Source organism: Passer domesticus, chromosome Z (genome assembly GCF_036417665.1).
Source record: "Passer domesticus isolate bPasDom1 chromosome Z, bPasDom1.hap1, whole genome shotgun sequence".
NCBI classification, from domain to species: domain Eukaryota; kingdom Metazoa; phylum Chordata; class Aves; order Passeriformes; family Passeridae; genus Passer; species Passer domesticus.
In genome coordinates, this window is record NC_087512.1 from 45,595,752 (window position 1) to 45,619,229 (window position 23,478).

Below are 23,478 nucleotides of genomic sequence, written 5' to 3' on the forward strand. Positions count from 1 at the left end.
CAGGCTGACCAGGGACAAAACAAGCAGGGACTCTCTTGTTTGTTTACTGAACATCATACACCAGTACATTGAGTAAGGTGGTATTTTTTAAGAAAGGAATATAATTGTGTTAGATGACATCTGATAGGTTCTGACCATAGATTGATACTTTGGATATGTATATTCTAATGTGAGTAAGGTAGTGAACTTTCTTGGGTTTTGTTCCTGGAATCATTTGGGCTAAATCCCCACGTGCAATGTGTTCTTGCCCTCTACAGGATTTACAACAGATGAGCAGATTTGGTAGCTGTAGGTTCTGAAAATGGAGACATAATTGAGAAGGGTATACAAAACTTCAGCTATGGGCAGAAGCGTTGCTCACTCACACAGAAACAACATTATTAAGGTACCATGAGTAGTTCAGAAAACTCTAGCAGAGTGCTGTTAGTGACTCAGGAGGTAAGGCTGTGTGAGGGGGAATTATTGCCTGGACAGAAATTGAAAAAGTGTGCCTCAGGCAAATAGAGAATCTGAAAGAAAGGCATCACTGCATAAAAGATAATCTGTGATTTCCCTTTTCTAATACTAGAAGAAGTCTCATGAATTCAAGGGAAGGAATAAAATTTAACTGCTTTTTTGTACACTGTGTGATGAGATTATGGAGAATTTTTTTATTGATTGTCCTTGAAGCTACCTCATATCCAGATTTAACAGTTAAAGCTTTGAATTTTATCTTAAACTTTCTGCTCCAGGTATTTTAACTACTTCTGATTCAAATGTGACTGTCAAGGATCTTATTTCTTAGCTCCCGTTCCCATAAGCATCACTTGAGTGTCTGATTTGAACTTACTCCAACAGTTTTCTGTATATCTATTTCTAGTGGTTATCCATATTTTTTTCTGTGTAGCATTTCTGACATGGTAAAGTAAGCATTTGGAATTTAGTGTGAGGCATAGAGACAAGCTCATTAGTTTCACTGTTTCAGAAAATATGTATAAACCCAGTGTTTCAGTTCAGATCTACTTGAAAAGTTTTGTGTGGCTTATTGTCATTTACAAAGTTTAGAAGTGAGATTTGTGCCAAGTAAAAATTGTGAGGCAGCATCACAAAAATCCTTGGAGTTGTATCAGAGGTGTGTGCAGGTAATGGCTTTATTTCCACCACTTGAAGTTACTTGTTATAGTTTGGAGTTATTTTTTAAGTATGACTCGAAGTCACTAGAGCCTCTGACATGTTACAAAGAAATTATTCCGCCCCACCTGCCCAGTTTGTTCTGAGAATGTAGTTTGAATAAGTTGATAGGGGGATGATGAATGGATTCACTTGATGGAATTTTTATTTCCTTTCTTTTTTAATGGTTAAATAGTTGTAAAAAATTTTAGGCATAGTCTATGATTTGCTTTTTATGAGCATTCATTTTTATTGCTCATTTGTCACCCTGCAGTGAATTTTATGTTTGTGTTAGTTCTTTCTGTTGTGATTGCTTTATTTGGAGCTTCTAGGACACTGTCTCTAAAAGTCACCCCATTCTCAGCTGGAGACATGGGTACAACATTTTTGTTGCAATAAACTTGGAACCTGGACGCAAGAGACTGTAATGTTTCTCCCATGTGCACATGAATATCAGGTGTAGATTTTATCTTGCCAACAGGCAGTAGGCAGTCAGCAAAGTCTTCTACTGGTAGAAATTAGTGATCTTGTATTCTGTTGCAGTGAGTTTTATAGATGTAAGTCCATTCTTCCAAATTTTTTACTCACTGGGACATTTCACTAGCATATATTGTTGGCAGCTATCACTTCATATTATATCCCCACATTACTTAAAATTTGTCTTTAACTTCTCATTTTTATCAAAGTACTGTTGATTCTGTTCCACATTTAATTGTATCATCCAACTGTTGTAACTGACAAAAATCCAGATGAAGAAAAATATTAATTAAAAAAAGTTTTTTAAAAATAAGCTGCAAAAGGAAGATGAAACAACAAAGTTCTAAAAAAAAATGTAACTGCATTTCTTTTTCTTACCTCAGGTCAGATTGGTCTTTCCCCCTTCTGCCACTTCCTGGTGCCAGATTCTTTTTGGGAGGCAATGTTTCTTGTCTTGACTGACAAGAGGTGCTGTCTCTGGTAGGATAAATTATCTTTGCTTTCTTTCTTTTTGTCTTTGATCTCTTATCCTTTGCCCTCTTATTTTGTGGTCACTATACTTTCTTCTCCTTGCTGTGCTCTCCCTCTCCTACTTTCCTCCTTTGAGTGCTCTGGGGTGGGATTTTCAACAACCCCTTGGGAAGCTGTAGACCCCTGCTGGGTGCAAGTGCAGTAGAAATTTAATGCCTGGCTCTGTAAGCCTCTTAGAAAAGAAAGGCTCTGGTGTTTCTTGATGCACAACTTGCCCTCACTTACTTCAGAACAAAAAGCTATTGCTGGAAGGGTTTTAGGCAGCCAAATACGGAGATGGATTTGTGTTTTGGTTTTGTTGCTTGGCTGAAGTGATGAGGTGCCTTTAGTAGTGAAAGCTTGATTAAGTTATAACTGATGTATTTTTTAATTATTTCTTGAGCGGAGTAATTGTTTACAAAACTCTTTGGTAACAGTTGATTCCTAGTGTAAATGCTATTTACTGCTCATTGATACTAAAGCATCCAGTATTCTTGACTGAAGGTGATTTCTAATGGCTTCTTCTATGAGACTGTATTTACTCTAAAAATTTGAAAGGATGAGGTGAAATCTGTGTATAAACAGTGTAGAAATCAGCATAAATTAATGTGACAGATAAAAATATCAATATTCATCTTTGGGTTGTAATTTTAAACTAATTTCCAGACCAGTTTTCAGACCAACAGAGTTGCTTTCCGGATGCTTGATGGTATGGGAGGAACTTCATGGCAGCTTCTAGAAATAAACACCTAGGTATGTGCCTAGAACAACATTAGAATAATTTAGCAGATGAATAGTGGCCTCCTGGAGGTGCGTGGTTGGAGAGCAGTGCTGTGAGATGTCAAATAGGTGATACTCTGGGTACTTGATAGGCATCTCAAGTATCCTCGCTCCAGCAATAGATCATACATGATTTTCAAGGTCACAAATGCATTAGTATATAGTTGCATAAGGACCTCCTGTGTGATCGTCAGTAACTTTTGTCTTTATCTCCAAATAAATGATTCTGCTAAGAATCGACATTCAGTTTTACTGGAAATATATTTTTGCATGTTTACCTCTGTGTATGTGTGTGTATTAGCTGAGCATGCTCAGAAATTGTTGTTCAGCTGGAATGAATTTTAAACTGCTGTGAGTTTTGATCATAAACCCTTGTCAGTTGGACTTTCTTTCATGATAGAATTAAATTAACTTTGAAGAAATCTGTGGTTTGGGCACAAAGGTTTCTCTGTGCTCAGGATACCATCACATAACTTCTCCTCAACAAAGGAAATGTTTGAATTATTGCATATTTGCATATGCTTTTAATGTAGGCAGGAATGCTGAGATTGAGTTTAGTGTACAGCTGTTATGTGTATTTCAGCATGCAAGCTGAGGTGTGGGTTATCACTGCAAGTGGAAAATCTCTGTAGTGAGAAGCAGCTTATGATCCACCGATGAAGTGAGAGAAACTGTACCAGGAGTAATAGTATTGGAACAAAGGTCACATCTGGACTGACATAATTGTGCCTCTGCAGCTTCCAAAGTTTCCTCTGTCTTTACTTCCTGAGAGTAAATAATGCTACTAACTTCACCCCTGAATTATTGCTAGTATTACTTTTCACACATCCAAAGTGGACTCTTTGAAACTAGTTGTGGAAAAGGAGGTAAGTTTGGAAGTGATTTCAAGGATGCCCTTGAAGAAAGACATCTAAGCTTAACAAAACTGTAGAGAATGCAGAGCTTTCTATGTAATGACTAAGATTTTTCAGTCTAGATATGCATAAAATAATGCAGATGATTTTAATTCCATACCTGTTTCCTGCTATCATTTGTACTGTTCTGGTAAGATGAAAATATCAGTAAGTGTAGTTTGATCTCTGAGTGTGCAGATGAAAGTCAGTTATTTCTGCTGTTAACCATGACCTGTTGATTATATTAATTAGACACCTTGCAGGTTTAAGAAGATGGAGTATAGAAACTGCAGAATGTCTTGACTCAGGAATAGGTCAAACACGTTTTCCAGCTCTCTTCTGCCTTGGTTGTCTTCAATTTTAGAAAATTCCAAAGATGAATAAAAGCCTATTTGCCTATTTTGAATTCAGAAAGAATGGATACTGCGATCTGCAGGTGTCTTTTCCAAGGCTGTTTGCCATAAGGCCAGTCAAATGCCAGGCAGGGTCTGACAACATACAGTGGTCCTTATTCTGAAAGACATTTGTGATGAGCAGAGAAAACAGCTTGAGATTTTGCTGTAGAAGAATGGCTTTGTAACTGAAGATACACAAGATTGATTAGGATATGAACTTGTCTTTATAGTGTAGATAATAATTGACTGTTATTGGTCAAATTTGTACTTATAATGTGCTGTTGCAGATTGCTGTCTGAAGTTTATTTAGAAGCAGAGAATCTGCAAGATATAAACTCTCAAGTTTAACTCATGACACATTAAAAAAAAGTGTAAATGGAGGATAGTAATACGTTTTGGGTTATCTCATAGTTTGTTAGAATATTATCCAGCTCTTAAGTATTGGAGCCAGTTACTGTGAGTTATCATTCTTTCTGTTCCTCAAAGTTCAGTTAATATTTTGGTTCTGGAAGCATGGGGAATTAAAGGAAAATGACCAGACAGTGAAGGAATGGATTGTTGAGAATTGCATGCCAGAATACATTCATTTAGCCAAGACTGAAGAACTTCAAGATGATAGTTGAATGAGGTGCAGGACTCCAGGCTCAAAACTTTAGAAGTACTGTGATGTATTCTTCAGGGGAAGTATTTCAAGTCATCTGCTGATGAACACTCTTGTCATACTTGCATTAAATGTTGTGTTGAGCTTTTTCCAACTTTATTATTCCTTCTAAATGTCCTTGTTCAAAAATTACCACTTTCCAAGAAGGCAGACATTTTCTTAGCTTGTGCAATAGGGCATGGCATTAGATATCCCTAATCAGTAAGATGACATTGCCTGCATGTTCATTCACAGTGCTGAGCAGTTGGAGATCTCGGCAGTGTATAGCAAATTTAAAAGTCCACACCATAGTTTGTTCTAGTTAATTGAAAAACTAGAGAAGCTGCTGGACTCAGGAATATCTTAGAAATCAGAAACTGCAGAGGAAATCTGATGGCCTATATTCAGGATTGAGCAAGCCTTAGAGTTAAATAAGATGAAACAAGTTGTGTGTAAATAATTGGGTCCTTTAGTTTTCCTCATGCAGTAATTGTAGGCATCCTGTAATTATACATAAGAAAAATTGACTCCTTATTGACAGTACCATTGGCTGTAAGTTACAACATTAGGGTCTGTAACTGTACTGCAAAATGCCTGCAAATCAAAAAACCCTTACAAACCCCTTAGTTGTAAAATGTATTTTATATGTACAGCCTTTCAGGTGCATTGGTATACCTCTTCCATCCTGAAAAAATTTTCAGTTCTCTCAGAACCATAGACTTTGTGAAGGTAAGAAGTGTTGAGTTGCTGCTGAGTTTGACTGGTCTGCTTAAACATGTGTTAGTGAAGTAAGGTAGCTGCCAACTACTAGCACACTGAGAGGAACCTGGCTAATGCTTACTGTCTTGAAATAGCTGGTGTGTTGCAACAGTGAGTAGAGAGCTTGGAAAATCTGTTAAAACAACAGGTGTCTTGAAGCTGTACTGGGACTGTAGACATCCTGTTCAGCTGAACAAGCTGAAGTATCTCTTCGTCCATGCATCCCAGTGACATCACCTGGAAGACTGTCAAGGGAAATTGAAGGGATATCCTTCGTACCTAACTTTAGTTTACAGTTAGGTGTAGACTAGGAAACTTGCTATATTTGTGGTTGCACGTTGGACACATCAAACTTTAGAATCCAACACTGTGTGCTGTGAGGCAGTCTTAAAAACCAGTGTACATGTTTAAAGAAGGTATTAATTGCAGAAGATACACGTTTGAGGATGAGTGATTTTGCTTGTCAGCGTTTGAGAACTTGAAGAAGCTCAACTGTTTAGTGGGTGAAAACCACCTTTCTGTGTGGAATTCAATCAGTTTCCAGTGGGTGGTAGAGAACAGAGCTTGTAAATTAGACTGAAGATGTAAAGGAAAACCTTATGCTTCCAAGAGGCAGATATGGAGATAAAACAGCTAAAATACCTCTCATATGTCCACCTTCCCCTGCTTCATTATCTAGGTTTCTCTCACTAGTATCTTTGTATTACAGGGTTTTTTTCTAATAGGTTGTTTAAAAGCTTTTCAATGGAGATCTGTCAGATTTGTTACACTGAATTTTTTTTTATCCTTAAAATTCTGTTTCATGCATTTGTAGCAGTGGCATGGCAGCTGAGCCTATAGTAAGTATTGAGACATAAAGGGAGTTTGACCATTTCTCTGCTTTTTTCTTAAATAGTGAGGTGAGGTATGTTTTATCTGTTTTGATAAAATGCTGTATTATTGACACCTGGTTTGTTTTGTGGTTCAGCAAATGAGGTAAAATATCTGAGTCTTGTTTAAGATGAACTAGTTACATTAAAAATACTTAAGTGCAGAAGACTTTTGAGCTATGGTCTACAAATTAGTGATAGATTTTAGTGTTTAGTGATACACCAGAAGCTCTTTAGAAAAATTATGTGACCTATTGTTTTCAAATGGAGTGGTTAGTAAATTATTCTTAAAAGTAAGTTGGATACATGTGAGATGATCGGGACTACCAGGGAAGCGTTCCAGAACATAATGCTTTGATTGTTATGCATGTGCAGTTTAAGGTGACAAGAGAAATGAAACAATAGGTAATATAAAGCTCAGTGAAACTTTTCCTCATGAGAAGAACGAGGAGAAAGGTAAGGTATTTGTTATGGCTGACAAATGGTTGTGTTGCCAATACAGGGAACATATGAACAACATGTAAGGAGGCCTGCTGAGAAGAGCTTGAGGATGCTGATGCATGAGAGGCAGGACATAATCTGAGAGCCCAGAAAGCCAAATGTGTCCTGGGCTGCATCCAAAGCAGTGTGGGCAGCAGGGGAGGGAGGGGATTGTGCCCCTCTACTTCCCACTGGTGAGACCCCACCTGGAACCCTGCATCCAACTCTGGTGTCCCAGGGAGGACATAGAACTGTTGGAGTGAGTCTAGAGGAGTCTACCAGGTTGATTAGGTGGATGGAGCACCTCAGCTATGAGGAAAGGCTGAGGGAACTGGAATTGTTCAGCCTAAAGAGAAAGCTTTAGGGGTACCCTAAATGTGGCCTTCAAGTACCTGAAGGGAGCCTACAGGAAAGATGGGGAGGGACTTTTTACAAGTTAGAATGGTTTCAGACTGAAAGAGGATGGGTTTAGATTAAATTTTTTTTAAAAATTCTTTTGAATACGATGAGGCACTAGAACAGGTTGCTCAGAAAAGCTGTGGATGCCCAGTCCCTGGAATTGTTTAAGGCCAGTTTAGATGGGGCTTGAAGCAACCTGGTTTAGGTGAAAGATGTCCCTGCCTGCAGCAGGGATGTTGAATCTAGGTGATCTTTAAGAGCTCTTCCTACCCAGACCATTGTGTGGTTGTTTGAATGAGGAAAGAAGTCTGCTGTGAAGAATTGTAAAGAAGAAGAGGGAGGAATGGGAGCAAACTCAAAGCCTGGAAGTAGACATTAATCTTTTTTGCTTTAGGTTGCTACATTCCCACAGTGCACTTCTGGTATAGCCTTCCTGTCATAAGCAATTGTAGTTTCTGGAGACATGTTATCAACCTGAGAAGCAGGTATGGTATCTCTGTGTAACAGAGGGGGAAGAAAAGTTGCCAAGGAAGTCTGTTTATGTTCAGAATAAGAAAAGTGCTTTGCGAAAGCCGAGGTTAGAATATTGAAACTATTTAAATGAATAAATTGTAGGGTTTTAACCTGCTATTTCCCCTCTGTGTTGTGTTCATAGAGACTTAATTATTTTTACAAGTTACTAGACCTCTTGTGGTATTAAGGAAAGATAAATTCCTTTTATGATAATGTGATGTCATTCAAAATTATGATTTTGAAGGTAGTCTTTAAGTTTGAAGGTGGTTTTGTGCTCCTCTCTTTGGCTTGAGTGGGTTGGGAGGAATGTAGCTGTGACTGCCTTGCATTAGGCATTACTATTGGGCATTAGGCTTTCTTTAATGATGAGAAGAACCACTTGCTTTTATTTCCCTCCCTCTTCCAACTGCTTTCTAGATGTGTTTCATGACCTGGAAAGTGTGTATTTGCAGACCAGTTGGTGCAAGTCTTTTAAGTCTGAGCTATTACAAGACATGTAATCGCAAAGCGTTACTACTAAAATGCATGGAGCACTTGCAGCATGCAGAGTTCTTCTGTCTTTCACTTCCAGCTCTTTGCTTTCCCAGCCAGTATTGCCTACTTTCTGTATTGTTACCTGTGATAAATCTTGCCTTTTCTCCATTCCACAGGGTGGGAAAAGGTTGCCATGTTTGCCTATTTGGGTGATGTTAAAAGGATCAGGAGTGAGTTTAATATTGCAAAAGCAGATAAAGTTGAGTGTGTATTCTTTACACCAGAGCTATGTCTAAGGTGTACCTAAATAGTTAATTTCAGCTAAGCTTCTCTTAGCCTCTACCAGGTGTTCTGGTTTTTTGGTTTTTTTTCTTATCTGCCTAGAACAGTGGATCATAGAAAAAGCATTCTTCAAGTATATTTACTTTTCTCTGTTCAGCTGGTCTGTGTTACTTAGTTGTCTCCTAAGCCTGATGGGACACGTGTCTTATTCTGTGTTTTTCCTTTTTTATGCCACTCTCTCTAAATAACGGCAATCCAAAATGCATGAAGGTTTATTTTCAGAGAACGCTGTATCTTAATTTTTTAGGGGACTACAGAGAAGTAGTCTTTTATTTAATTTCTTTTTAGGATTTTAGTTTTCTTCATGTCTCTTACACCTGTAAAACTCTCTTACACCTGTAGATTGCATGTGATGTACTTTCTCTTGCCCCAATTCTCTTTTAGCTGGTGCTTGCCTGAGCAGTATATTTCTGTCGTCTCATCCTGAAACAAACTCAGGAACATGGTCCTGTCCTATTGAGTGAGAAACATTGCCATTGATTTTACTAGATAGAGGATGTAGCTTAGTGCTTTTACTGTTATTTTCTTGCCCTGGAGCTGTTGGTAGCTTTCTCAATGTAAGTATTTTTCTGTTAATAGAGTTCACATACTGTTGGCCATCTTCCAGATTAACAGAGTTGTTAAATGAAGTCATGTCTGGTGCCAGTTCCTTTGCTGCCACACTGTAAACTTCCTGTGGTCCATTGCAATATGTTTATTTTTAATATATTTACAGTACTTCAGCAGGTTTTTGTGTTGTGATGGTTTTGATCGCTAAATTATATTGAGTGATAAGACACATGTGAGACAGTATTAAATATTAAATTGGAAATCCATATTGGCTTGACCAGAAATCCTGCATGATTCCTATGTAGAGTTGGGCAAGTTTTGTAAGTGCTTACTAATCACTTGTTCCTGATGCCCAAGATGAGTGAAACTGTTGTGTGTATAACTTCCACAATCTGGGATGTTAAAGCAAAAATTGAAAAATTTCTTTTTGCAGCAGGCTGAGTTCATGGATCAAGGCTGGAACTTGCTGGGCCAGCTGTACTGTTTGGTTCTTTGTTTTTATGCTAAGGAAATGGTTGTCCCCCTGTCCTAAGCACTGCTGAGGCCATGCCTCGAGCACTGTGCTCATGTGTCTTTCTGCTTTAAAAAGGACATTAAGGTGCTGGCATGTGTCTGGAGGAGAGCAACAAGGCTTTGAAAAGTCCAGAAAAATGGAATAGCTGAAGGAGCTGGGTTTGTTTAGTCTTGAGGAGGCTCGGGGGGGACCTTGTCACTCTATAACTACCTGAAAGGATGTCGTAGTGAGGTGGGGGTCTGTCTTTTCCAACATGTATGGAGTGAGAGGACCAGAGGAAATGGCCTACTGCTGAGACGGGGAAAATTTGGATTAGATATCAGAAAAAAAAATTATGATAGTCAAGGATTGGAATTGTCAAGGGGATAGGGGAGCCAGGTATCCAAGATGCAGCTGGATCTGGTGCTGGGTGATAGGATTTAGTTGTTACGGGATTATAGTGGTATTGCTGGGTGGACAGTTGGATTTGGTAACTGTAAGGGTCTTTTCCAATCCTGATGATTCTGTGACTCTAAGTATCAGACACTATACAAATGGGCTTCATGAAGGTAGTTGAAAACAGAGGTGAGCAGATTCAGGTGTCTGTTTCTACTCCAGAGAGGAAGGAGTGCAGTGAAGAAAACAAAAAGCCTTTTGTAGGCCTACTTCCCTCCCTTTCCTCCTTCCTTTTTTTTTCCATTTCCAAGTCAACAACATCTCTGCCTGCAACTTTGGTCCTAGTAATTCTTTTCAATCTGGTTACTTCTTCCACTTTGCTGTGAGAAGATCCTGCATGTTCAGCCACGTTGTACGCAGACTGTGTAAGGGAACAGAGAGGGTTTTTTTATTATTTCAGGGGTATGATGTGTGAATTTTCAGTTCAGTACTTACAGCTGCAATGGTGATGAAGTAGGTTCTATGTTGTAGGTGTCTTTAATGTTTATTTTCACAGTTTGCTTTAGTAAACATCAGGAAAAGTAAACAAAAATGAACATTCTGTTTCATTGATTTTTCTCATGAAATGCTCACAGAAACAGTAGAAGTTCTTAGAATTTGCCCTCTCAAACTAGGCAGTAGTCTGCATTGAGAAATGAATCTATTAAAGTAAGAAACAATTGGCATTTCTTTTTTATTAAGTATCAAATGGCATATATTTTTCTTTCTTCAGTCTTGGAAATAAATGAACTGCTTAAGTAGAATATCTTAAGGTTTGGACTTGCTGTATGGCATGTAGAGTACAGATGAGACAGTTAATGTAAAGCAAATTTATTTAAAACTGAACAAACCCAGAACAATCCCTTAAAAGGACATCTTACACTAAAACATATCAGATGCATTTTAGAAGTAGTGTTATGTATGATCTTCTGAATATATAAATAAAATGCAGTATACAGGTTGCAAACTTTTGTACCACAAAAGAGGCAGTACATCTTTTTAATTTTCACTTGCATGCTTATGTTGGGGCTTTCAAAAGGTACTAGTCCCTTCAAACTGAGTGGTACTCTTGCATGTAATACTTTTAGTCTTTAGAAGGGTGAACCCTTTCAGTACTTCCTGTAAGTTAGGAAGAAATTCTTAAATAGCTGGCATTTTCTTTCTGGAGAAGAAACCATTGATTGCCTAATTTTGCATTTGTGTTGTACATTAAAGAAATGCAGTGATTCTCACTCTGAGCACTGATGAACAAAAAATAGTACCTGAATTCAGACAGTTGGGTTTTGTATATTCAGCTGCTGACATGCTAAATGCTGATAACTACCCATGAAACTAGTGTCTTCCAGTGTATTGCTAAGAGAAAAGAATATTTAATAATTCTGCTATTCCTGAGAATTAAATTCCTATCTGGAGCTAATTGTTGTTTTCACAGTTTGGATACCTCAGATGCTGGCTTTATATATGTTTAAAATGTTTCCTAATGACTGGTATTTTTTTTTTAATTTCTAAAAATTTAACAATATGTTCAAAATATTGATAAAATTCAAGGCCTCATATTGAGGCTGGAACTTATTTCAGTATCTCTATATTACTCGTCTTTGGCCATATGTTCTTTACAAGAAAAAAGTGCTGAGTTTTCTACAATTTCTCAACTAATTTTTTTGTCTGGGTCTGATTATTGGGCTTCAAACATCATTATTTTATTATTTTGATTGCCCATAGTTCTCAAGGACACTAAGTAGGGGAGAAAATCTTTGCTTTTTTTACAAATATTTGTCTATTCAAGGCAGTAATGGCTTGGGACATTACAGGCACTTTCACTGATATATAGCTTTGCTTGAAATGGTAAATGCAAATTGATCCTGGTGTGTATAGTACTTGAACCCATATGGTTTTTTCAATGTTATTCTCTCTGTTATAAATTCAGATTATATGCTCTCTTAGGTGTATCTGTTAAATGGAGGACCAATTACATTCATTTTAGTTAATTTCTAGCAAAGCCAGTTCAGTGTCATAAGATCAAAGTATGTTTGGCTGTGAGGATTAAAATATGAAAGGTGTTGGGAAAGAACATTTTTTGGACCTTTTTTTTTTTTTTTTTTGAGAATCATTCAGCATGTAAAATGCTGAAGTAATCGACCTGGATGAAAAGAAGATGTGGGCTTCATATAAACATAGTAAGACTTCCGTAGTGAAGGGGTAAAACATAGTTTATTAATGGGACTGTTAGGTATGTCCTGACTCACTTCACTCAGAGTAAAGCTAGAGAGACTGAGTGTTCTTATTGCAAGGGAATACTACTGAAGAAACTTTCAGAATCTGATGTTTGATAGTTACAGGTGAACCACAGTTCCTTAGGTTTCTAGCACAATGCTGTCCTCTGCTGGAACAGTGTTGCATTAAAAGAGCATTTTATGCTGATCAGAAAGGATTTAATTAGATGTGATCTCTGTTACGCAGTGTATGCTGGTACTTGTATAGCAGTAACAAAGTAGAACAAAGTTTGAGGATGCCTCCAATATCATGTACAATGTAATGTAATCTGTAACTAAAATGGATATTTCTTACTCTTACCATTTGAAGCCAATATTTTCCATAAGGTGAATCAGAAGTTCTCATTGAACAGCAAGTTTTTTTGGGTTAATAGGATTTCATTCTGTGAGTCTTCTAGAAGTCAATAGTAACAGTTCTTGCAAGTCAGAAGTGTATCTAAATACTTGTCACAAAGTATTCATGCTTTTCTTTAGGCTGGTTCTGTGCTTTTGTTCCCTGCTTTAAAGTGAGCTTCTCCAGCATGTGGGTTTTGGTTTTTTGGGGTTTTGTTTGTTTGTTTTTGCTTTTTGGGGTTTTTTTTTCCTGCAAAACTTGTGATAAATGTGGATGCATCCTGCTTAATCTGACAGTCTTGAATCTGTTACATACCTGCCATACTTGGAAATGTAAGGTAAATGCAGGGAAATGTTGGATAGACATAGTGAAAGACAAGCAGTTCTAAATCAAATGTTATCTTTGGGGGTTTGAGGTTTGAGGCAGAACCAACTTTTGGAATTTAAGTTGATATAAAGATGGAAGTGTAAAAGATTAAAATCAAAAGCTTTTGTTATAGTAGAAAGTATAAGGTGGGAGGAAATTATTTGGTTATTTCAGTTTCTAGATCACATGTTGGGTAGGTAGTCAAAATTTTGGCAGCCAAGTAATAGGCTTGAAAAGGAACAGGAAGAGCTGTCAGGCCTGACTTTGCTCAGACTGTTATTAAAAGGGAAAAATAAGTAACATAATTTCTGGAAAAGAGATCCTGCTGGAGTCAAGAGCAGGTCTGGGGATTTAACTATGTGCTTAACTCCTAAATTTCAGTTCATCATTTTCCCTACTGTAGTTTTCATCCTCTGCTACAGACAAGGATATAAGCGTAACCTGGTAGATCCCTTGCTGCCAGCCTGTTTCTCAGAGCAGAGGATGTGGTGATTGTTGTAAAATGCCAACTTTGAGAGATGTAGAAAGAACGCTGTCTCTAGAACATTGCTGTTCTCTTGATCTGACTTTACCAGCCATAGGGATATGTTATGCTAATATTACTTTTTCTCTTTGAAGCAGATTGTAGACATTCTAATAATTGATGATAAGTAACAAATTTCACCTGTTATTTGAAGACCTGTTAGATTCTCACTGCAAATGTTCTAAAGTTTTAAATACAAACATTGCTGTGGTTTATGTTTATGACTGAATTTCCGTGAAGTTAATAACACATCATATATGGAGATTACAGTTTGGAATAATTTGGAGAAGTAGTGATGTGAAGAAAACATGTAAATTAAAGCTTCTTAAAAATGTCTGTCTTCAAGTAGGAATGATGTAAATGTTTGAGAGAGCACATGACAGGAGTTTGTTGCAAAGAGGCTTACGTCTGCATTAAATCAGTTGTTCCAAGCTTAAATGAAAATACTGGGAAAAATACTACTTTCTGGAGAAGCATGGGTTAGTACATCAGTTGGAAGGCTGTTAGTGTCTGACAGAGACTCTAGGTTAAACTAGTCTGCTTATTTCAGTGGGATGTCTAACTTGCTGATCAGATGTTTTCTAGAAAGTTTAGTAGGCAACAAAGAGACTCGCAGTGCTGCCAGTAGCTGCGAAGTGTTGTATGTGCAGTGTCCATTGTTGGGAAGATCTGTGTGCTGCATAGGTAGAATTTTGTGGGTCTCTCTGTGGGAAGAAAAAAGCAAACAAACCAACTGAAGCAGTGAAATTCAGACTACAAATTTAGCAAGCAAGTGCTCTCAGAAACTAACCTGCTATCGGTGTCTAAATAATCAGATTGTTAAAAATCTTCAGAGTTTGTGGATGAAACCTGAGGGAAAAGAAAGTTAAGTCAGAAAGATTTTTTTGTTGTTGTTTTTAAGCCAACCAAACGAACTTTGAAGATGGTAACATACCATCTTCAAAACATAGTTCAGCTATTAACAAAGATTCTGGAAATACTTTCTTATAATATGCTGTTCCACATAGAATGATGCTTGCAGAATATACAAGCAGTGAGTTGAATTAAAAATAGGTTCAGTATTCACGTAAGCACTATGCTTAGACATTATAAGCTATTAGTGCCTCAAGCTGTTCTGGTAGGTGGAGAAACGAAAAGTAAAAGTGATAAAATAATTTTGTTCACTGCTTCTCTGAATGTAATGATTTAATTCTTTGAACAAGTTGGGGAGATTAAAAAGAAATTGCTTATTAATGTATTTCTGAATTACTTGTGGTAAAGCTTCTATTAGATGCTACCGAGTAGTAAAAACAAATGCAAAAAAAATTCTGTAACTTGCACTAGTCCTCTGACAACTAGGCTTAAAAAAATAGGGGTATGGCCAACGTGACTCTTTTGTTCTGGCATTTTGCTCTAAAATTGTCTGTGCTTTTGCCAAACTCTGAAGAGGAAATCTTAAGTGATGCTGAAAGAAGGTGTTGATCCAAATCCTGCCTTGGTTTTTCACAGTGTGGTTTCTTTTGTGAAGGCCCTTAATTTGGTGCTGTGGTTGAAAGACATTTGTGTTAGCCTTCGCAGGTTTCAAGATGATGCCACTTCTGCACTTAACCAGGCAATCCAGAGAGAACTGAAACCATACAAAGAAAAATTAAAACTTCTTGAAGCTATAAAACATTTCTCAGATACACATGCAAGTGTGACTAATTTACATTGCAAAGAATGAGTTTAAGGGAGAAATAGAATGGGGAGAACTGATGCAGGCTAAATTGCAAGAACATGGGAAAACGTCCTAATTTCTGTACCACATGAAATGTCTGGCTATATTGTTATTCAGAATTAAAATATTAGGAACTGCTGAATTAAAGGCTGAAAAACTAGTATGCTCTTGGCAGTGGTTGATTTGGTTGTTTTTCTTCTTTCCTCTTGGTCAGCCATTATACAATTTAGCTTTTAAAAGGGGCACAGTTTCTGACTGAACAGTCAAAATACCAGTTGATACTCAGAGGTAAAGGTGTCTGTAGGAGGATGCAGCCAAAGAGCTTTTATAACTTAATCTGTTATTCTTTCAGGTGCTTGAGTGTGCTTTACTTCAAGAATTCAAGATCCTAGTTTTGGGATAATGGTGTTTTTTCAAGACAGAAATGCATTTAAAAATTTTGAGTCTCATGTCAGCTGCACATGTCAGACATGGTTGGCTCTTTATTAGTTATTGAGAGACAATAACAACAAATCTTCCTCATAAAAGATAAGTTCATTTGTTGCTGTCTTAAACCAGTTTTATTTGTTTACAGGTGTCAGCTGTGATGCATGTTTAAAAGGAAATTTTCGAGGTCGCCGGTACAAGTGTTTAATTTGCTACGATTACGATCTGTGTGCAACTTGTTATGAAAGTGGTGCAACGACAACAAGGCATACAACTGACCATCCAATGCAGTGCATACTAACAAGAGTAGATTTTGGTAAGTGATCATTTTAAACTCCAGTAATTTGTGTATTGTGTCCACAAACATAATGCTGTTTTTTATGTTTCTAATTATTAATCACTTCCCCTGTTAGTGCACTAAAAATAAGGGCTAAGTTCTTGAGTTCTAATAAGCAGGCATATTTCCTTTGATAGAACTGCTTTTTTTTAAACTGCTGCATATGTATTTCTGATTTTGTTATTTTGGTCTGATTACAGCAGATTATCAGACTAATAAATACACTTGATAATAGTGACTATTCTTAAAAGTGCCACAGTCTACAGGCAGAAAAAAAATCCTGATAAGATTTTGTAGGAAGGTAGTTCATTTGTGGTTTTTGTGAGACTGTAAGTGTAGGAAAGGTAGTGGTGAGTTTCAATGTATATGAGAGATTAGTGGGAAGGACTAGAATGTAGTCTTTTTGGAATTCCTTTGTAGATCTCCTAATCCAAGAGTTATTTCTAACTGTAAAGCCTTTTCAGTATTTAAAGTCAATAATAATTGTTCTTGTGTCTTTGAGAAGTGACCGCTCACTTTAAAAATTTCAAAGGTTTATTGAACCTTAACAAAATACAACAATGGAGTGAATAAGGAAAAAGGACAGCACTGGGGAGCATGGAACTAAACCACTGTGTGCTCACCCACAAAATGGCTGCTCCTGGCCCCTCCCACAGCCTGTCAGTCAACTCTTCTTTGCTGTCTATTGTTGGAGACTGCTTTCCTGCAACTTGATTGGAGGTCAGGTGTTGTCATGCTGTGCTCCCCAGCAACAAGCTTTTCCCATTCTCAGCTGCCCCATGCAATACATACACGCCTTCTCTCCATGCCCCGGACAGCCCAGGCTGTCTGGTGGCAGCAACACGGAGCAGGGAAAGGGGACCATGGGAAGAACTGTGGACACCTAAACAACCCACAACAGCATAATCATACACCAATAACACTTCTCTTAACATACACATAATATTCATCCGCTAATTGCGAGAGCCAGTTATCATATTATCTATCTATAACAAACCCCCCCGTTCCTTTTGTATAAGTGATTTGGCTTAAGCAGTTGGCTCTCATTTTTGATTTTCATGACCTACTCATGGTTCTCTTGAGTCAAATTTGATTTTGGATGAGTCATAATAGCATCTCTTGATATGGGTGAGGACAGTGGGAAAAAGAAAACAACATCAGGTTTTCTCTTAGCAATATGATTGATGGAGTGTGTGACCTGAGTTGGTTTGAGCAACAAAAGGGAGTAACAGAGGTCTGATATAGCTTGTACTCCTACTATAACATGCCTATGGGGTTGCTGCCCACAGCAGGGCTATTTAACCTTCTCAGTGGTGAATGCAGGGGTTTGCCTGGTCTTGCCTTCTAGTTCTCATCATACTCCACTTGTATTCTCAAGCAAACTACTTAGCACTTCTCACTGTTCCCCATGTACTTCCCCTCAATAGACACTTGTAACTTCTATCCATTAAAACAAGACAAGTACATCAATGACCAATACAATTTAAATTTCTCACTCAAAGTGTTACATAAGCAGTCCTCGAACTGGCCTGTGGAAGCTTGACTCTACTTTTTGGACATCTTGGGGCTTTTCTGGTTACTTCTCACTCAGTGTGGGTGTTAGGTTTTATTCTGTGTATTCTTTCACTGGCCTTTTAGTTTTGTCTTAGAGAGTATTCTGAAGAGGAGAAGCAGCAGAAGTCAGGCAGTCTTGTTGCCAGCCTGGCCAGAACTGCAGTGCTGGCTTATGAACCATTGCAGGCAGGTGTCCCCTGGCCCTCTCATCTGGCAGAGATACTGCAGTTATCCTACTGCAGTTTAGCTTACGTGGAAAAAGAAAGCCATCAGCATAAAACCAAAAGCGCAAGTAGTTCTTCTCCAATAAACAGGTGGATTTATCTAGGCTCTGATTTCTTAAAGCAGCAATGCTTACCTACTTACACCCCTACCTCCCTCCACAAATTTTTGGTTCTCAGGGTCTCTAGGACACTCTAGGCTTGTCTGTGTTGGCAGGACCTGGCTGTCTGCCACTCTAGGCTGTGGAGATGTGCTAGTGGCATGGGCTTCTCCCAGGACAAGAGAAAATGTGGTTTTGTGCTGGCAGGTGAAAGGCACAAGCAGCAGTTGTCACTGATCTGGTTATTGCTGTCACTGATTGAGGATACTGCTGCATTCACACTGTGGGCTTCACGTAGGATGGAGGAGGGTGACTTTGTAAGAAAGGTGACAAAAGGCCTGTCAGCTACTGAAAAAAGCAAAAGGGGTCTTTTTGGTCAAGGTAGAGCTGGTATAAGGAGGAAGAAGATCTTCAGCTGTTACCCACCCAACAGCACAGGGACAGTGACTAGAGGAAGACAGTACCTCATCAGGATTTGCCATCAGCATCCCCCAGACTTTCTGGGATTAAAAGGTTTTTGGCTATAGCTACCCACTCTTCCGGTATCCAGATGGGTTCTGAGCTGCGCTAGGCTGTCTAGCCCATGGGATCATAGAAACGACAGTTCTCTTAGAGAAAAGAGACAAAGAGACTGGCTGTGCCCAGGATGCCTCCCCTTCTTTCTACGGCGGGCAGTCTGTCTTTGCTTTAACAGTTGTAAAAGGGAAACGTAGAGGCAAATTCTTCTTTCTATGAGAACAGAGTGTACACAGAGAGCCAGGGGCCACTCCAGCCAGCAGAGCTCAGTAGTGACACACACACACACACACACACACACACACACACACGCACACACACATGCATATCTTGTTTTTCCCAGGTGGGACAGCAGCCAGATGCATAGAGCTGTGATCTAGAGCCATGATTCTGGAGCCATGTCTCTGGGTGTGCACCCAGGGACGTATGCTGAGCTAATCCACATACAGGACCTGCTCACCTGCACAAAGCCCTGCTACTTGCTGGTAGCGTATGCCTGCGCACACACGTGGAGCTGTGCGCACCTAACCCATGCACTCCAGCACATGTGTGTACGGAGCTGTGCGCATCAAGGTGTGCAGTGTCATACACATCACTACGTGCATATCCCACATAGGGCTGTGCTCACACGTGCAGAGCCTGTGCACACTCACAAGCACAGACCTTTTCACAACTGAGAGGATGTAATTTAACGCATGTGCTCACAGCAGTGCATGCAATACATGCACACGTCAGCATATCTGTGTGCACAGTGCTGTGCATGCTAGCATACCTGTACACTGTGCAAAGCGGGACATGTACACTTACATCTGGGCAAACCAGAAAACACACATGCACGCTGACACACATGCATGTCTTAACTCTTGTATGTGCACACAGAGCAGTGCACACTGGCACATACAGACACATCACATGCAGGCACGCACCCTGGCACACACATGCACAGACTCACACACACACATAGCACATACATGCACAAGAACTTCCCAGAGCCCTTCTGGAAAGAGAGTAGTAGGACATCTACTGCCTGCTACCACCCCCTGTCTAGGCAGTATTTCACCCTCTGTGTCTTCGGGGTGGAAACAGATAGTGCTGTCTTAAAGGAAAGGTTAAAGAGAGACTGTGCTGGATTCTTGCTTCCTGCCTCTTACCGCACAAGGACAGGAGGACACAAAACTGAGCACTTTTTGCTGTCTTGTCTTTCCCGAGAGCTTGACTAGCACACAAGAGAGAGGATTAGAGGGATTTATTGAGGACCACTGCCAGTTATTTTTGGATATTAGACATGGACTAAAAGGACAGCATTGCTGTAAGTACTAAATAAATAGTGATCACAGGGGTAGGAAGACTAAAACATACTAACATTAAATGTCACAGTTTTCAATGTGCTGCAATGAGAACTTGTTCTAAACTATTTTTTTTCAAAAATTGCCTATAGTTGGAAACTGAGAATGACTAAGAATTATGTTTTGTTTCTTGCAACCTGAGTACTTTTTTATCAGTAGTCTTTGATAAATGTACCTTTTGCTTACACACATAAATGCCTTTATGTCTGTATGTTTTTTTTTATTGTTTATGTATGAAGAAGGTTCACAATAAAATATTGAGATGGGTAATAGGAGAATTTAATCCTGAATCAGATGTCTCTTTGAAAGATTGATTTTTATCTGAGGAATTCTGTGATACTTCTGTTTTGTCCCTAACCTCCTACCAATTTTAAGAATGTGCTAGTTAGATTTTAATATTAAGTATACATTTAACTTTTGTAGCTATAGATGGATAAAAAAGCAAAACTGCTGGTATTTTTGATTGTAATTTCACATTTAATTCAGGTTATTTCTTGGAGTTTTTTCCCCACGAAGGGGAAGCTATAATGTCTAAATGCTGCTGTTCTTGAAAATTTACTTCATAAACTACTGTTGGGTCCTCATCAGACAGTGTTGTGATCCTTCTACTCCTTTGTATTCTTACCCTGATTGATAAGGAATATGGGTCGTGAATCTTAGCGTAGAGGGGTTTTACTTCTTTAATACTTCTACTTTTCTTCCTAGACATCTTGAACAGAGGGCTTTAGAGGTCTAGAGGAGTTTGATGAATTATGGACTCCTGCTTTTGTCTTTAAAATAAACCAAAATTTCAGAATCTGAAAGAGTTCTTTGTGGTCAAAAGAAACAATTCTTTGGTCATGGGCACATTGCATTCTAAACCGATAGATTTGTAAATTAAAAATGGTAACACAGTTGTAAGTTGCTTCATTTCTGCAGCCAGGGAGGCATGGTGTTTTTGTTTCTTCCTACGTTGCCTCTAATTCTTAGTTAACTTCTTTAGCGAAGGACCCCTTGATAGTCAGGGACATGACTGTTCATAATTTTAGCATTTTTTATGTGCTTGTAAAAACAATACTGATGGAGAAATAACCGTTCAGTACCTTCAGTGCTAAAATCAGACAAAAAGATTCATGAGATAACCACTTGATAACCAACCTTATTTTTCTTAACTTAGATTTTAATTTAAAGGAAAATTTATGTGGTGATTTCACATTAGAAAAGAGATTTTGGTTGTAAGAATGATTAAAGTTGAAAAGGAAGAAATAAGGGAGGTATATACTTAAAAAGGTAAAATATCTAGATTTGCCATCTTTAACTTCTACGCACTTCTTAATATTTCTTTTTTCAGATTAACCCATATTTGTTTGGCATTCTTATATATGTTTGATGTTTATTACAAGAAGGATGTGGAAGGAGGTATGAGTGGGAGAACATGCCAGAGCTATAATCAGGAGACTGCAAAGAACTCAGATTTTTATTTTATTAGTGAATAAGTGGATTTCTTTGTATTCTTTGAAAGCAAGGAAAAACACTGGGTTTGACAATCTTGCCAGACCTCCCCCCTCTGTGATAGAACTGTGTGTACTGCTGAAATTCTTGATATCTGCATTGAGCTAACAGTGTATCCAAGAAAAAGATACCTCTGTGTGCATGCTCATCTATTTACAACTCTCTCCAGATGGGTCGTGGCCCTGGGCCCTTTGCTCAGTGTGAGGCTGGAGTTGGTACTGTTGCCTTACTTGAAAATAGATTAATTCATTCTCAGTTTCATAGGTAGAGGTTTTTAAGCAATCTGATATTTAAGAGATTTTCTTGTTTGGTTGTTTTTTTTAGGATTTGTTTTTAATATTGATGTGAATGAGAAGGTTATTCATGTTTCCTGTAAAATACAAAATACCTGCAGAGGATGAGAGACAATAATGTTCTCTCCCTGCATGGTTTAATAAAATTTCCTCTGAAGTTTGGGGAACTTCTGTGTTAGCAACTTAAAAGTGCCTACTTTTCATCAGTGATGCACGAGTGCTCACGTTCAATACACCTAAAAGTTGAAGCCAGTGTATAACAGATATTCATATTCCTTTTCCACTATCAAACTTCTGTGTTATATATTTGAGACATTTCTGAAACTACTTACTGCGAAGCAGTGGTTCAACTGTGGCATAAATACTGACATTTGGTGTCACCAAGACCTTCTAAATTTTGATCTGAATTTGAGGTTTTGTCAAGAGTTCAGCTTTTGAAATTTCATCATAAACAATAATCATAGTTGACCCTGTGTGTGGGGTAAGTACAGTAGTGTAAAAGTGAAAGTTTGGCAGTATCAGCAGCATCGTGATGGAAGTCTTTTTGCCTAGTAAATATTGGAAAACTAAGTTATGTGTGCTAGTGAAAATTAAATGTAATCTCTGGTTTCTTTCATCAGTAACTGAACCCCTCCTGAATATAGCTATTTCAATGAAAAAACAGATTAATTTAGCGGGCTTACAGTGAAGTACATGTATAAACCGAGGCTGATGTGAACAGAATTAATGGTGATACTGCTTCAAAGTTACCTCTATTTAATTTCTTCCTGTTTCAGATTTGTACTATGGTGGAGAAGCTTTCTCTGTAGAGCAGCCACAGTCTTTCACTTGTCCTTATTGTGGGAAAATGGGTTATACGGAAACATCTCTTCAAGAACATGTTACTTCTGAGCATGCAGAAACATCAACAGAAGTGGTAAGAAGGCTCAGAACCTGCTTCAGTGGTGGAAATATATTTTAAGTCGTCTCATTTCTGAAATGCTGTCTTCCTGTTCTTTCTTGAAGCATGTATTCATTTAAATGCTTTGTCCAAAGAGAGGATATCTACATTTGAGAATTACATCAAAATTCTTCTATGATTGTCGGGTATCATGATATAATGAGCTTGTTTCCTTTTTTTGTTTGTTGTCCTGATACAAAGTCTACCATGTTTAGGATATTGTTCTACCCTAAGACAAAATTTAGAAAGTTGTCACAGTTATTCTGTTTAGTTATGTCTCCCTTTTCACAACTAGTATGTAATTGTTCTGCAAGCTTACAGCTATGCTGGTCTTTTGCAACTGTAAGAGAGAGGAAGACATGCAGATAGTTTGTTGTGTTTTTTAATAGCTTTTTAAATGGACTTCTTATTTTATACAATGAAATTCTACAATTGTTTTAAAACTACTCTTGTCAAAGGAGGTGGTTTTCCCCCATCCCTAACTATTAGGACATTAAATGTGGTTTAAAATGCACTTCTTAAACAACAGAAATACTTTAATTGGAGATGCTGACTCTCACTATCTTGATTGACCTTGGGAATAGGAAAAACTGGGTTGGCAGTTTAGCAGAGTGACATGGAGCATGCTGTTCTGTGGTTAACTGTTTTACCCTAGACTCCTAGGAAAAAAGTGATGCTTGATGTGGATTACTCATCATTAATACATTGTGTGAAATTAGTTATAAATAGATTATCTATTCTAATCTTCTAGTTTTCTTAATTTTGAAAGAATTCAGTGGAAGAAAATGAATGACTCTTCAAACCTAATAAGGAACTTGGGTGAAGAGGTGATGTGGAAGGGTGTTTGTTCACCTTTTTGGGTGAACAAACACCCTTCAAAGGTGTTATGATCTTTCTTAAAAAC

General features: G+C 38.1%; 1 protein-coding gene across 1 annotated transcript in view; it reads left to right on the forward strand.

Moving 5' to 3' along the window:
• Nucleotides 1-23,478, forward strand: part of LOC135289365 (E3 ubiquitin-protein ligase KCMF1-like) — a 43,703-nt gene that overhangs the window by 6,551 nt on the left and 13,674 nt on the right. The window contains 2 exon segments of the mRNA XM_064402880.1: nt 15,924-16,091; nt 22,411-22,550. Of these exon segments, the coding sequence (XP_064258950.1) occupies nt 15,924-16,091; nt 22,411-22,550 (308 nt within the window).